This window comes from Neoarius graeffei, chromosome 22, assembly GCF_027579695.1.
Source record: "Neoarius graeffei isolate fNeoGra1 chromosome 22, fNeoGra1.pri, whole genome shotgun sequence".
Taxonomy (NCBI): Eukaryota; Metazoa; Chordata; class Actinopteri; order Siluriformes; family Ariidae; genus Neoarius; species Neoarius graeffei.
In genome coordinates, this window is record NC_083590.1 from 8,033,016 (window position 1) to 8,048,685 (window position 15,670).

At 49.3% G+C, this 15,670-nt stretch overlaps 1 protein-coding gene across 1 annotated transcript in view; it reads left to right on the forward strand.

Annotated features, from left to right (window-relative positions):
* The window catches only part of LOC132870608 (protein shisa-6-like), a 191,829-nt gene that overhangs the window by 24,502 nt on the left and 151,657 nt on the right, over positions 1-15,670 (forward strand). Inside the window, exon 2 of the mRNA XM_060904316.1 lies at positions 7-161. Within this exon, the coding sequence (XP_060760299.1) occupies positions 7-161 (155 nt within the window). The remainder of the gene's footprint in view (positions 1-6; positions 162-15,670) is intronic.

Consider the following 15,670-nt stretch of genomic DNA (forward strand, 5'->3'; position numbering starts at 1 on the left):
ATTCAGGGCTCTGGCAGACATCCTCCGGCAGCAGGGTCCTGTCCCTGCCTCACATTACGAGCAGGAGAACATGGCGACCATGGATGGCTCACCGAAAGACAGCACACCTGTACGCAGCAACAAGAACCACTACACACCTGTACACAACAAAAACAACCATGGTATGGACAAGTGTGTCTGTGTGTGTGTTTACTTACTCTAAAACACTGGCGACATTACTATGGAGTAAGACTTTTTTTTTAAAGTAAGGAATAAAGCACTGGGGTGTGATGTTATAGGAAAGTGCAGTTGATTATTTTTTCTAAAATGGCACATGCTAAATTTTTTTTGCTCTTATAGCACAGCAAATTATTATTATTATTATTATTATTATTATTATTATTATGCAAAGAATGACACATCATGCTTATCGATTTATAATTACATCTGTGTTTTGTTCTCATTTGTTATAGCAGCTATAAACAGTCTTTCCATCACCAGCCTCTCTTTTGTATCTCTCTTGAAGTTAAAAAGAGTTTTTTTTTTTATTTGAGGCTCGAGTCTATCGGTATGTTGGTATCAATCTGCCCATCCTTCCCAGCTATTCAAACAATCCATTAGGAGTATTTTGATTGAGCCAAAAAACAATTTGCATGAGTCTATGCCCTGAACTGCCGAGCGAGTCAACAACATTCCTGTCAGCAATCTGAATGATGCTTCTGGCTGCCCAGGAGTCACACACACACAAACACACACACACACACACACACACACACACACACTAATGACATCATAGGACAGTTGATGACATCATGTCTGTTCATCCATGACCTGGAATGGCTTGAGGAAATCATGCTTGCCTTTGATATAGCAAGAGATCCTCTCTCTTCTACTGCTTTTGCAAGTTCAACAGCTAGTCCTGTTTTACAAACTTGTACTGCAGGAGTGTGTGTGTGTGTGTGTGTGTGTGTGTGTGTGTGTGTGTGTGTGTGAATGCAAGCTGATTCTGTCTTCAGGGAAGCAGAGGACTGCTGAGTATCCTGCTGCAATGTCCCAGTTTCTGCTGTCCTGTGTCAAAACCCGATTTACAAACACACACACACACACACACACACACACACACACACACACACAGTACAGTACATGGTGGTCAGGTCTTAAGAATGTACCAAAGATTTGGGTGTTGAGAATGTAGCATATGGTCAGGTTTTTAGAATGTTGTTGAGGATTGGTGGGTCATGAGAATACGGTCAGGTCCTGAGAATATTGCAGTGTGTTTGGATGTTGAAACGAAGCTTACAGTCAGGTCTTGTGAATGTTGTGTATGGTGAGATCTTGATAATGTGGTATAAAGATGGGTCTTGAGAATTTAGAGTGGAGTAAGGTCTGAAGAACCTTGTTGGTCTTCAGAATGCTGCATTATATGGTCAAGTCTTGAGAATATAGTGTACGGTTGGATCTTAAGGCTGCTATAGTGTACAGTCAGGTCTTGAGAATATCGTGGCATCCGTTTGGGCCTTGAGAATATGAGAATATGCTGCGTAGCATACAGTTCTTGAGAGGGGAGTTGCATGGGGTATGTGGTAAGGTCTTGAGAATGTTGAGGTGTGTGATCGGGTCTTGAGAATGTTGAGGTGTGTGATAAGGTCTTGAGAATGTTACGGTCTGTGTTTGAGACTTGAAAATGTTGTGCTGTGTGGTCGGGTCTTGAGAATGTTGAGGTGTGTGGTTGGGTCTTGAGAATGTTGAGGTGTGTGGTTGGGTCTTGAGAATGTTGAGGTGTGTGGTCGGGTCTTGAGAATGTTGAGGGGTGTGGTTGGGTCTTGAGAATGTTGAGGTGTGTGGTTGGGTCTTGAGAATGTTGAGGTGTGTGGTTGGGTCTTGAGAATGTTGTGCTGTGTGGTCGGGTCTTGAGAATGTTGAGGTGTGTGGTTGGGTCTTGAGAATGTTTAGGTGTGTGGTTGGGTCTTGAGAATGTTGAGGTGTGTGGTTGGGTCTTGAGAATGTTGTGCTGTGTGGTCGGGTCTTGAGAATGTTGCGGTGTATGGTTGGGTCTTGAGAATGTTATAGTGTGTGGTCAGGTCTTGAGAATGTTACGGTGTTTGGTCGGGTCTTGAGAATGTTGCGGTGTGTGGTCGGGTCTTGAGAATGTTGCGGTGTGTGGTCGGGTCTTGAGAATGTTACGGTGTGTGGTCGGGTCTTGAGAATATTAGTGTGTGGTCGGGTCTTGAGAATGTTACAGTGTGTGGTCGGGTCTTGAGAATGTTACGTTGTGGTCGGTAGGGATCGACCAATATGTTTTTTTCAGGGCCGATACCAATACCGATTATTATGGAATTGGGATGCCGATAACCGATATGTGCAACCGATAAATGTAAACATTATAATTCATATGAAATTAAACTGACGCAGACCTTCATATCCATGAAATGTATGTTTAATTGTAAAATTGAACATGAAATTTTGTGCAGGGAGATGCCAGCAGCATTTGTTCAATAAAGTCAAACATTAGTTAGAATAAAATGAGAAATAAAATAAAATAAATATTCACCAATAAAAAAATAAATCACTCCCTACTATATTACAGCTCACCATTTTCAGTGGAAAATAAATGAAAATACACTCTGGATTCTTTTACACTAAGAACTAAGTAAGACTTACCAACTTCAAGTATTTTTTAAATAACAAATCAAGTGTAGGGAGCTGCCTGCAGCATTTTTTAAAAAGTAAAATCAAACATAAAGTAGGCTATTACTGCCTATTATGTAACAACTTAACAAGTAACCATCTATGGCTCTGCTCCTTTAAGAGTATATCGCTTTCCGAATCAGAAGCGCTAGCGAGGAGAATCACTTGCGCAAGAGTTTAATTGATGTATTTCGTTCATTACCGTTTATCCAAGCAAGTGCACATCCACGACACAATTAATTACTGAGCCCACAACAAGCGTCCTGACAAACTCCCTACAGTATTGCATAGCCTACTAGCACCATATCACACCTGGCTTGTTTAAATGTTCAAATCGCACTTTATAAAGTTACCTAACATATACAAGTGCAATGCGTTTTTTGAGCACGAGTCACGCCATGAAGTTTACTCATCACCATAACAAATAGCCAGTAGGCTTGCGCTAGCCTACAGAACACAAACACTACATTTTATTTCGTCTTCCCTTGACCACCTCTCTGTATGGCTGTCATTCTACTGTTCGAGTAGAAAAACTGACACATTCACAACGTTTCCAGACGGGGATTTAAAAATGACTGCAGCCTATGTTATGCTGGGGACTGCTTACTATGGACAACATTACATGTAGTTTCAGCAAGACTAGTTGGTTGTAGGCTAATTCAAGTGCTTCCTTCCGTAAGCTAAGTTTGCCTGGCTACACAGATGAAAATGGACAATTTTAATGAGTAGTAGATGAAGAATGTAAACATATAATGATGTTGTGCTTTTGCAACTTGTGTGTTTGTGACTTATTGCAGCAAAAGCAGCGTGTCCTTACCTTGAAGTGGGATCTGCTTCTGCCCGAGTGCCCATACGGCCGCCTTGAAACAGTTCACAGCGGTTAGCTGTTGATTGGCTATATCTCTTGTGCTGCTTCTGCCCGAGTGCCCATACGGCCGCCTTGAAACAGTTCACAGTGGTTAGCTGTTGATTGGCTATATCTCTTGTGTTGCTTCTGCCTGAGTGCCCATACAGCCGCCTTGAAACAGTTCACAGCGGTTAGCTATGCATGTTGATTGGCTGTATCCCTTGTGCCGCTTCTGTCCGAGTGCCCATACGGCCGCCTTGAAACAGTTCACAACAAATCAGATGTTGTGGTGGGCGGGACCGTGTTCTTGAACTCAGAGAGGCGAGTGCAGGAAAGGACGTGCAGTGACGGTCGCGTTAGGAACGAAATGGCTGCAAAAAGGCATGTTATCGGCATATCGGTGGAAATTATGGCCGATACTGATAACCATAAAAATGCAGAATATCGGCCCGATATATCGGCCAGGCCGATTATCGGTCGACCCCTAGTGGTCGGGTCTTGAGAATGTTCCGGTTTGTGGTCGGGTTTTGAGAATGTTGCGCTGTGTGGTCGGGTCTTGAGAATGTTGTGCGGTGTGTGGTCGGGTCTTGAGAATGTTGTACGGTGTGGTTGGGTCTTGAGAATGCTGTGCTGTGTGGTTGGGTCTTGAGAATGTTGTGCTGTGTGGTCAGGTCTTGAGAATGTTATGGTGTGTGGTTGGGTCTTGAGAATGCTGTGCTGTGTGGTCGGGTCTTGAGAATGCTGTGCTGTGTGGTCGGGTCTTGAGAATGTTGTGCTGTGTGGTCGGGTCTTGAGAATGTTGTGCTGTGTGGTCGGGTCTTGAGAATGTTGTGCTGTGTGGTCGGGTCTTGAGAATGTTATGGTGTGTGGTCGGGTCTTGAGAATGTTATGGTGTGTGGTTGGGTCTTGAGAATGCTGTGCTGTGTGGTCGGGTCTTGAGAATGTTGTGCTGTGTGGTCGGGTCTTGAGAATGATGTGTGGTGTGTGGTTGGGTCTTGAGAATGCTGTGCTGTGTGGTCGGGTCTTGAGAATGATGTGTGGTGTGTGGTCGGGTCTTGAGAATGTTGTACGGTGTGGTTGGGTCTTGAGAATGTTGTGCTGTGTGGTCGGGTCTTGAGAATGTTGTGCTGTGTGGTCGGGTCTTGAGAATGTTGTGCTGTGTGGTCGGGTCTTGAGAATGTTATGGTGTGTGGTCGGGTCTTGAGAATGTTATGGTGTGTGGTTGGGTCTTGAGAATGCTGTGCTGTGTGGTCGGGTCTTGAGAATGTTGTGCTGTGTGGTCGGGTCTTGAGAATGTTGTGCTGTGTGGTCGGGTCTTGAGAATGATGTGTGGTGTGTGGTCGGGTCTTGAGAATGTTATGGTGTGTGGTCGGGTCTTGAGAATGTTGTGCTGTGTGGTCGGGTCTTGAGAATGATGTGTGGTGTGTGGTCGGGTCTTGAGAATGTTGTACGGTGTGGTTGGGTCTTGAGAATGTTGTGCTGTGTGGTCGGGTCTTGAGAATGTTGTGCTGTATGGTCGGGTCTTGAGAATGTTATGGTATGTGGTCGGGTCTTGAGAATGTTATGGTGTGTGGTTGGGTCTTGAGAATGTTGTGCGGTGTGTGGTCGGGTCTTGAGAATGTTGTACGGTGTGTGGTTGGGTCTTGAGAATGCTGTGCTGTGTGCTCGGGTCTTGAGAATGTTGTGCTGTGTGGTCGGGTCTTGAGAATGTTATGGTGTGTGGTCGGGTCTTGAGAATGTTATGGTGTGTGGTCGGGTCTTGAGAATGTTGTGCTGTGTGGTCAGGTCTTGAGAATGTTGTGCTGTGTGGTCGGGTCTTGAGAATGCTGTGCTGTGTGGTCGGGTCTTGAGAATGTTGTGCTGTGTGGTCGGGTCTTGAGAATGTTGTGCGGTGTGGTCGGGTCTTGAGAATGTTGTGCGGTGTGTGGTCGGGTCTTGAGAATGTTGTGCGGTGTGTGGTCGGGTCTTGAGAATGTTGTGTGGTGTGTGGTCGGGTCTTGAGAATGTTGTGCGGTGTGTGGTCGGGACTTGAGAATGTTGTGCGGTGTGTGGTCGGGACTTGAGAATGCTGTGCTATGTGGTCAGGTCTTGAGAATGTTGTGCTGTGTGGTCGGGTCTTGAGAATGTTATGGTGTGTGGTCAGGTCTTGAGAATGTTGTGCGGTGTGTGGTCGGGACTTGAGAATGCTGTGCTGTGTGGTCGGGTCTTGAGAATGATGTGTGGTGTGTGGTCGGGTCTTGAGAATGTTGTACAGTGTGGTTGGGTCTTGAGAATGTTGTGCTGTGTGGTCGGGTCTTGAGAATGTTGTGCTGTGTGGTCGGGTCTTGAGAATGTTATGGTGTGTGGTCGGGTCTTGAGAATGTTGTGCCGTGTGTGGTCAGGACTTGAGAATGTTGTGCTGTGTGGTCGGGACTTGAGAATGTTGCGGTGTGTGGTTGGGTCTTGAGAATGTTGTGCGGTGTGTGGTTGGGACTTGAGAATGTTGCGGTGTGTGGTTGGGTCTTGAGAATGTTGTGCGGTGTGTGGTCGGGACTTGAGAATGTTATGGTGTGTGGTCGGGTCTTGAGAATGTTATGGTGTGTGGTCGGGTCTTGAGAATGTTATGGTGTGGGGTCGGGTCTTGAGAATGCTGTGCTGTGTGGTCGGGTCTTGAGAATGTTGTGCGGTGTGTGGTCGGGACTTGAGAATATTGCAGTGTGTGGTTGGGTCTTGAGAATGCTGTGCTGTGTGGTCGGGTCTTGAGAATGTTGTGCTGTGTGGTCGGGTCTTGAGAATGTTGTGCGGTGTGTGGTCGGGTCTTGAGAATGTTGTGCAGTGTGTGGTCGGGACTTGAGAATGTTGTGTGGTGTGTGGTCGGGACTTGAGAATGCTGTGCTGTGTGGTCAGGTCTTGAGAATGTTGTGCTGTGTGGTCGGGTCTTGAGAATGTTGTGCGGTGTGGTCGGGTCTTGAGAATGTTGTGCGGTGTGTGGTCGGGTCTTGAGAATGTTGTGTGGTGTGTGGTCGGGTCTTGAGAATGTTGTGCGGTGTGTGGTCGGGTCTTGAGAATGTTGTGCAGTGTGTGGTCGGGACTTGAGAATGTTGTGTGGTGTGTGGTCGGGACTTGAGAATGCTGTGCTGTGTGGTCAGGTCTTGAGAATGTTGTGCTGTGTGGTCGGGTCTTGAGAATTTTATGGTGTGTGGTCGGGTCTTGAGAATGCTGTGCTGTGTGGTCGGGTCTTGAGAATGTTGTGCTGTGTGGTCGGGTCTTGAGAATGTTGTGCGGTGTGTGGTCGGGACTTGAGAATGTTGTGCGGTGTGTGGTCGGGACTTGAGAATGTTGTGCGGTGTGTGGTCGGGACTTGAGAATGCTGTGCTGTGTGGTCAGGTCTTGAGAATGTTGTGCTGTGTGGTCGGGTCTTGAGAATGTTATGGTGTGTGGTCGGGTCTTGAGAATGTTGTGCGGTGTGTGGTCGGGACTTGAGAATGCTGTGCTGTGTGGTCAGGTCTTGAGAATGTTGTGCTGTGTGGTCGGGTCTTGAGAATGTTATGGTGTGTGGTCGGGTCTTGAGAATGTTGTGCCGTGTGTGGTCAGGACTTGAGAATGTTGTGCGGTGTGTGGTCGGGACTTGAGAATGTTGTGCTGTGTGGTCGGGACTTGAGAATGTTGCGGTGTGTGGTTGGGTCTTGAGAATGTTGTGCGGTGTGTGGTCGGGACTTGAGAATGTTGTGCTGTGTGGTCGGGACTTGAGAATGTTGCGGTGTGTGGTTGGTTCTTGAGAATGTTGTGCGGTGTGTGGTTGGGACTTGAGAATGTTGCGGTGTGTGGTTGGTTCTTGAGAATGTTGTGCGGTGTGTGGTTGGGACTTGAGAATGTTGCGGTGTGTGGTCGGGTCTTGAGAATGTTGTGCTGTGTGGTCGGGACTTGAGAATGTTGCGGTGTGTGGTTGGGTCTTGAGAATGTTGTGCGGTGTGTGGTTGGGACTTGAGAATGTTGCGGTGTGTTTGGGTCTTGAGAATGTTGTGCGGTGTGTGGTCGGGACTTGAGAATGTTATGGTGTGTGGTCGGGTCTTGAGAATGTTGTGCCGTGTGTGGTCAGGACTTGAGAATGTTATGGTGTGTGGTCAGGTCTTGAGAATGTTGTGCCGTGTGTGGTCAGGACTTGAGAATGTTGTGCGGTGTGTGGTCGGGTCTTGAGAATGTTGTGCTGTGTGGTCGGGTCTTGAGAATGTTATGGTGTGTGGTCGGGTCTTGAGTGTTATGGTGTGTGGTCGGGTCTTGAGAATGTTGTGCTGTGTGGTCGGGTCTTGAGAATGCTGTGCTGTGTGGTCGGGTCTTGAGAATGTTATGGTGTGTGGTTGGGTCTTGAGCATGTTGTGCGGTGTGTGGTCGGGACTTGAGAATGTTGCAGTGTGTGGTTGGGTCTTGAGAATGCTGTGCTGTGTGGTCGGGTCTTGAGAATGTTGTGCTGTGTGGTCGGGTCTTGAGAATGTTGTGCTGTGTGGTCAGGTCTTGAGAATGTTGTGCTGTGCAGTCGGGTCTTGAGAATGTTGTGCGGTGTGGTCGGGTCTTGAGAATGTTGTGCGGTGTGTGGTCGGGTCTTGAGAATGTTGTGCTGTGTGGTCGGGTCTTGAGAATGTTGTGCTGTGTGGTCAGGTCTTGAGAATGTTGTGCTGTGCAGTCGGGACTTGAGAATGTTGTGCGGTGTGGTCGGGTCTTGAGAATGTTGTGCGGTGTGTGGTCGGGTCTTGAGAATGTTGTGCGGTGTGTGGTCGGGTCTTGAGAATGTTGTGCGGTGTGTGGTCGGGTCTTGAGAATGTTGTGTGGTGTGTGGTCGGGACTTGAGAATGTTGTGCGGTGTGTGGTCGGGACTTGAGAATGTTGTGCGGTGTGTGGTCGGGTCTTGAGAATGTTGTGCGGTGTGTGGTCGGGTCTTGAGAATGTTGTGCGGTGTGTGGTCGGGACTTGAGAATGTTGTGCGGTGTGTGGTCGGGACTTGAGAATGCTGTGCTGTGTGGTCAGGTCTTGAGAATGTTGTGCTGTGTGGTCGGGTCTTGAGAATGTTATGGTGTGTGGTCGGGTCTTGAGAATGTTGTGCGGTGTGGTCGGGTCTTGAGAATGTTGTGCTGTGTGGTCGGGTCTTGAGAATGTTGTGCGGTGTGTGGTCGGGTCTTGAGAATGTTGTGCGGTGTGTGGTCGGGTCTTGAGAATGTTGTGCGGTGTGTGGTCGGGTCTTGAGAATGTTGTGCGGTGTGTGGTCGGGTCTTGAGAATGTTGTGCGGTGTGTGGTCGGGTCTTGAGAATGTTGTGCGGTGTGTGGTCGGGTCTTGAGAATGTTGTGCGGTGTGGTCGGATCTTGAGAATGTTATGGTGTGTGGTCGGGTCTTGAGAATGTTGCGGTGTGTGGTTGGGTCTTGAGAATATTGTGCGGTGTGTGGTCGGGTCTTGAGAATGTTGTGCGGTGTGTGGTCGGGACTTGAGAATGTTATGGTGTGTGGTCGGGTCTTGAGAATGTTGTGCCGTGTGTGGTCAGGACTTGAGAATGTTATGGTGTGTGGTCAGGTCTTGAGAATGTTGTGCCGTGTGTGGTCAGGACTTGAGAATGTTGTGCGGTGTGTGGTCGGGTCTTGAGAATGTTGTGCTGTGTGGTCGGGTCTTGAGAATGTTATGGTGTGTGGTCGGGTCTTGAGAATGTTATGGTGTGTGGTCGGGACTTGAGAATGTTGTGGTGTGTGGTTGGGTCTTGAGAATGTTGTGCAGTGTGTGGTCGGGACTTGAGAATGTTGTGTGGTGTGTGGTCGGGACTTGAGAATGCTGTGCTGTGTGGTCAGGTCTTGAGAATGTTGTGCTGTGTGGTCGGGTCTTGAGAATTTTATGGTGTGTGGTCGGGTCTTGAGAATGCTGTGCTGTGTGGTCGGGTCTTGAGAATGTTGTGCTGTGTGGTCGGGTCTTGAGAATGTTGTGCGGTGTGTGGTCGGGACTTGAGAATGTTGTGCGGTGTGTGGTCGGGACTTGAGAATGTTGTGCGGTGTGTGGTCGGGACTTGAGAATGCTGTGCTGTGTGGTCAGGTCTTGAGAATGTTATGGTGTGTGGTCGGGTCTTGAGAATGTTGTGCGGTGTGTGGTCGGGACTTGAGAATGCTGTGCTGTGTGGTCAGGTCTTGAGAATGTTGTGCTGTGTGGTAGGGTCTTGAGAATGTTATGGTGTGTGGTCGGGTCTTGAGAATGTTGTGCCGTGTGTGGTCAGGACTTGAGAATGTTGTGCGGTGTGTGGTCGGGACTTGAGAATGTTGTGCTGTGTGGTCGGGACTTGAGAATGTTGCGGTGTGTGGTTGGGTCTTGAGAATGTTGTGCGGTGTGTGGTCGGGACTTGAGAATGTTGTGCTGTGTGGTCGGGACTTGAGAATGTTGCGGTGTGTGGTTGGTTCTTGAGAATGTTGTGCGGTGTGTGGTTGGGACTTGAGAATGTTGCGGTGTGTGGTTGGTTCTTGAGAATGTTGTGCGGTGTGTGGTTGGGACTTGAGAATGTTGCGGTGTGTGGTCGGGTCTTGAGAATGTTGTGCTGTGTGGTCGGGACTTGAGAATGTTGCGGTGTGTGGTTGGGTCTTGAGAATGTTGTGCGGTGTGTGGTTGGGACTTGAGAATGTTGCGGTGTGTTTGGGTCTTGAGAATGTTGTGCGGTGTGTGGTCGGGACTTGAGAATGTTATGGTGTGTGGTCGGGTCTTGAGAATGTTGTGCCGTGTGTGGTCGGGTCTTGAGAATGTTGTGCGGTGTGTGGTCGGGTCTTGAGAATGTTGTGCGGTGTGTGGTCGGGTCTTGAGAATGTTGTGTGGTGTGTGGTCGGGACTTGAGAATGTTGTGCGGTGTGTGGTCGGGACTTGAGAATGTTGTGCGGTGTGTGGTCGGGTCTTGAGAATGTTGTGCGGTGTGGTCGGATCTTGAGAATGTTATGGTGTGTGGTCGGGTCTTGAGAATGTTGCGGTGTGTGGTTGGGTCTTGAGAATATTGTGCGGTGTGTGGTCGGGTCTTGAGAATGTTGTGCGGTGTGTGGTCAGGTCTTGAGAATGTTGTGCTGTGTGGTAGGGTCTTGAGAATGTTATGGTGTGTGGTCGGGTCTTGAGAATGTTGTGCCGTGTGTGGTCAGGACTTGAGAATGTTGTGCGGTGTGTGGTCGGGACTTGAGAATGTTGTGCTGTGTGGTCGGGACTTGAGAATGTTGCGGTGTGTGGTTGGGTCTTGAGAATGTTGTGCGGTGTGTGGTCGGGACTTGAGAATGTTGTGCTGTGTGGTCGGGACTTGAGAATGTTGCGGTGTGTGGTTGGTTCTTGAGAATGTTGTGCGGTGTGTGGTTGGGACTTGAGAATGTTGCGGTGTGTGGTTGGTTCTTGAGAATGTTGTGCGGTGTGTGGTTGGGACTTGAGAATGTTGCGGTGTGTGGTCGGGTCTTGAGAATGTTGTGCTGTGTGGTCGGGACTTGAGAATGTTGCGGTGTGTGGTTGGGTCTTGAGAATGTTGTGCGGTGTGTGGTTGGGACTTGAGAATGTTGCGGTGTGTTTGGGTCTTGAGAATGTTGTGCGGTGTGTGGTCGGGACTTGAGAATGTTATGGTGTGTGGTCGGGTCTTGAGAATGTTGTGCCGTGTGTGGTCGGGTCTTGAGAATGTTGTGCGGTGTGTGGTCGGGTCTTGAGAATGTTGTGCGGTGTGTGGTCGGGTCTTGAGAATGTTGTGTGGTGTGTGGTCGGGACTTGAGAATGTTGTGCGGTGTGTGGTCGGGACTTGAGAATGTTGTGCGGTGTGTGGTCGGGTCTTGAGAATGTTGTGCGGTGTGGTCGGATCTTGAGAATGTTATGGTGTGTGGTCGGGTCTTGAGAATGTTGCGGTGTGTGGTTGGGTCTTGAGAATATTGTGCGGTGTGTGGTCGGGTCTTGAGAATGTTGTGCGGTGTGTGGTCGGGACTTGAGAATGTTATGGTGTGTGGTCGGGTCTTGAGAATGTTGTGCCGTGTGTGGTCAGGACTTGAGAATGTTATGGTGTGTGGTCAGGTCTTGAGAATGTTGTGCCGTGTGTGGTCAGGACTTGAGAATGTTGTGCGGTGTGTGGTCGGGTCTTGAGAATGTTGTGCTGTGTGGTCGGGTCTTGAGAATGTTATGGTGTGTGGTCGGGTCTTGAGAATGTTATGGTGTGTGGTCGGGACTTGAGAATGTTGTGGTGTGTGGTTGGGTCTTGAGAATGTTGTGCAGTGTGTGGTCGGGACTTGAGAATGTTGTGTGGTGTGTGGTCGGGACTTGAGAATGCTGTGCTGTGTGGTCAGGTCTTGAGAATGTTGTGCTGTGTGGTCGGGTCTTGAGAATTTTATGGTGTGTGGTCGGGTCTTGAGAATGCTGTGCTGTGTGGTCGGGTCTTGAGAATGTTGTGCTGTGTGGTCGGGTCTTGAGAATGTTGTGCGGTGTGTGGTCGGGACTTGAGAATGTTGTGCGGTGTGTGGTCGGGACTTGAGAATGTTGTGCGGTGTGTGGTCGGGACTTGAGAATGCTGTGCTGTGTGGTCAGGTCTTGAGAATGTTGTGCTGTGTGGTCGGGTCTTGAGAATGTTATGGTGTGTGGTCGGGTCTTGAGAATGTTGTGCGGTGTGTGGTCGGGACTTGAGAATGCTGTGCTGTGTGGTCAGGTCTTGAGAATGTTGTGCTGTGTGGTAGGGTCTTGAGAATGTTATGGTGTGTGGTCGGGTCTTGAGAATGTTGTGCCGTGTGTGGTCAGGACTTGAGAATGTTGTGCGGTGTGTGGTCGGGACTTGAGAATGTTGTGCTGTGTGGTCGGGACTTGAGAATGTTGCGGTGTGTGGTTGGGTCTTGAGAATGTTGTGCGGTGTGTGGTCGGGACTTGAGAATGTTGTGCTGTGTGGTCGGGACTTGAGAATGTTGCGGTGTGTGGTTGGTTCTTGAGAATGTTGTGCGGTGTGTGGTTGGGACTTGAGAATGTTGCGGTGTGTGGTTGGTTCTTGAGAATGTTGTGCGGTGTGTGGTTGGGACTTGAGAATGTTGCGGTGTGTGGTCGGGTCTTGAGAATGTTGTGCTGTGTGGTCGGGACTTGAGAATGTTGCGGTGTGTGGTTGGGTCTTGAGAATGTTGTGCGGTGTGTGGTTGGGACTTGAGAATGTTGCGGTGTGTTTGGGTCTTGAGAATGTTGTGCGGTGTGTGGTCGGGACTTGAGAATGTTATGGTGTGTGGTCGGGTCTTGAGAATGTTGTGCCGTGTGTGGTCAGGACTTGAGAATGTTATGGTGTGTGGTCAGGTCTTGAGAATGTTGTGCCGTGTGTGGTCAGGACTTGAGAATGTTGTGCGGTGTGTGGTCGGGTCTTGAGAATGTTGTGCTGTGTGGTCGGGTCTTGAGAATGTTATGGTGTGTGGTCGGGTCTTGAGAATGTTATGGTGTGTGGTCGGGTCTTGAGAATGTTGTGCTGTGTGGTCGGGTCTTGAGAATGCTGTGCTGTGTGGTCGGGTCTTGAGAATGTTATGGTGTGTGGTTGGGTCTTGAGAATGTTGTGCGGTGTGTGGTCGGGACTTGAGAATGTTGCAGTGTGTGGTTGGGTCTTGAGAATGCTGTGCTGTGTGGTCGGGTCTTGAGAATGTTGTGCTGTGTGGTCGGGTCTTGAGAATGTTGTGCTGTGTGGTCAGGTCTTGAGAATGTTGTGCTGTGTGGTCGGGACTTGAGAATGTTGCGGTGTGTGGTTGGGTCTTGAGAATGTTGTGCGGTGTGTGGTTGGGACTTGAGAATGTTGCGGTGTGTTTGGGTCTTGAGAATGTTGTGCGGTGTGTGGTCGGGACTTGAGAATGTTATGGTGTGTGGTCGGGTCTTGAGAATGTTGTGCCGTGTGTGGTCAGGACTTGAGAATGTTATGGTGTGTGGTCAGGTCTTGAGAATGTTGTGCCGTGTGTGGTCAGGACTTGAGAATGTTGTGCGGTGTGTGGTCGGGTCTTGAGAATGTTGTGCTGTGTGGTCGGGTCTTGAGAATGTTATGGTGTGTGGTCGGGTCTTGAGAATGTTATGGTGTGTGGTCGGGTCTTGAGAATGTTGTGCTGTGTGGTCGGGTCTTGAGAATGCTGTGCTGTGTGGTCGGGTCTTGAGAATGTTATGGTGTGTGGTTGGGTCTTGAGAATGTTGTGCGGTGTGTGGTCGGGACTTGAGAATGTTGCAGTGTGTGGTTGGGTCTTGAGAATGCTGTGCTGTGTGGTCGGGTCTTGAGAATGTTGTGCTGTGTGGTCGGGTCTTGAGAATGTTGTGCTGTGTGGTCAGGTCTTGAGAATGTTGTGCTGTGCAGTCGGGTCTTGAGAATGTTGTGCGGTGTGGTCGGGTCTTGAGAATGTTGTGCGGTGTGTGGTCGGGTCTTGAGAATGTTGTGCTGTGTGGTCGGGTCTTGAGAATGTTGTGCTGTGTGGTCAGGTCTTGAGAATGTTGTGCTGTGCAGTCGGGACTTGAGAATGTTGTGCGGTGTGGTCGGGTCTTGAGAATGTTGTGCGGTGTGTGGTCGGGTCTTGAGAATGTTGTGCGGTGTGGGGTCGGGTCTTGAGAATGTTGTGTGGTGTGTGGTCGGGACTTGAGAATGTTGTGTGGTGTGTGGTCGGGACTTGAGAATGTTGTGCGGTGTGTGGTCGGGTCTTGAGAATGTTGTGCGGTGTGTGGTCGGGTCTTGAGAATGTTGTGCGGTGTGTGGTCGGGACTTGAGAATGTTGTGCGGTGTGTGGTCGGGACTTGAGAATGCTGTGCTGTGTGGTCAGGTCTTGAGAATGTTGTGCTGTGTGGTCGGGTCTTGAGAATGTTATGGTGTGTGGTCGGGTCTTGAGAATGTTGTGCGGTGTGGTCGGGTCTTGAGAATGTTGTGCTGTGTGGTCGGGTCTTGAGAATGTTGTGCGGTGTGTGGTCGGGTCTTGAGAATGTTGTGCGGTGTGTGGTCGGGTCTTGAGAATGTTGTGCGGTGTGTGGTCGGGTCTTGAGAATGTTGTGCGGTGTGTGGTCGGGTCTTGAGAATGTTGTGCGGTGTGTGGTCGGGTCTTGAGAATGTTGTGCGGTGTGGTCGGATCTTGAGAATGTTATGGTGTGTGGTCGGGTCTTGAGAATGTTGCGGTGTGTGGTTGGGTCTTGAGAATATTGTGCGGTGTGTGGTCGGGTCTTGAGAATGTTGTGCGGTGTGTGGTCGGGTCTTGAGAATGTTGTGCGGTGTGTGGTCGGGACTTGAGAATGTTATGGTGTGTGGTCGGGTCTTGAGAATGTTGTGCCGTGTGTGGTCAGGACTTGAGAATGTTATGGTGTGTGGTCAGGTCTTGAGAATGTTGTGCCGTGTGTGGTCAGGACTTGAGAATGTTGTGCGGTGTGTGGTCGGGTCTTGAGAATGTTGTGCTGTGTGGTCGGGTCTTGAGAATGTTATGGTGTGTGGTCGGGTCTTGAGAATGTTATGGTGTGTGGTCGGGACTTGAGAATGTTGTGGTGTGTGGTTGGGTCTTGAGAATGTTGTGCGGTGTGTGGTCGGGACTTGAGAATGTTGTGGTGTGTGGTTGGGTCTTGAGAATGTTGTGCGGTGTGTGGTCGGGACTTGAGAATGTTATGGTGTGTGGTCGGGTCTTGAGAATGTTGCGGTGTGTGGTTGGGTCTTGAGAATGTTGTGCTGTGTGGTCGGATCTTGAGAATGTTGTGCTGTGTGGTTGGGTCTTGAGAATGTTGTGCGGTGTGTGGTCGGGACTTGAGAATGTTGTGGTGTGTGGTTGGGTCTTGAGAATGTTGTGGTGTGTGGTTGGGTCTTGAGAATGTTGTGCGGTGTGTGGTCGGGACTTGAGAATGTTGTGGTGTGTGGTTGGGTCTTGAGAATGTTGTGCGGTGTGTGTTCGGGACTTGAGAATGTTATGGTGTGTGGTCGGGTCTTGAGAATGTTGTGCTGTGTGGTCGGATCTTGAGAATGTTGTGCTGTGTGGTCGGGTCTTGAGAATGTTGCAGTGTGTGGTCAGGTCTTCAGAATGTTGTGGTGTGCAGTCAGGTCTTGGGAACGTTGCGATGTGTGGTTGGGTCCTTGGAACATTTTGGTGTGCGATCCAGTCTTAAGATCACACTTGAGACTTCTTGACCCCCAAACAGACACATACACACACAAACACAAAATGGCTGGATGTCTCTCATTGACCTACATGT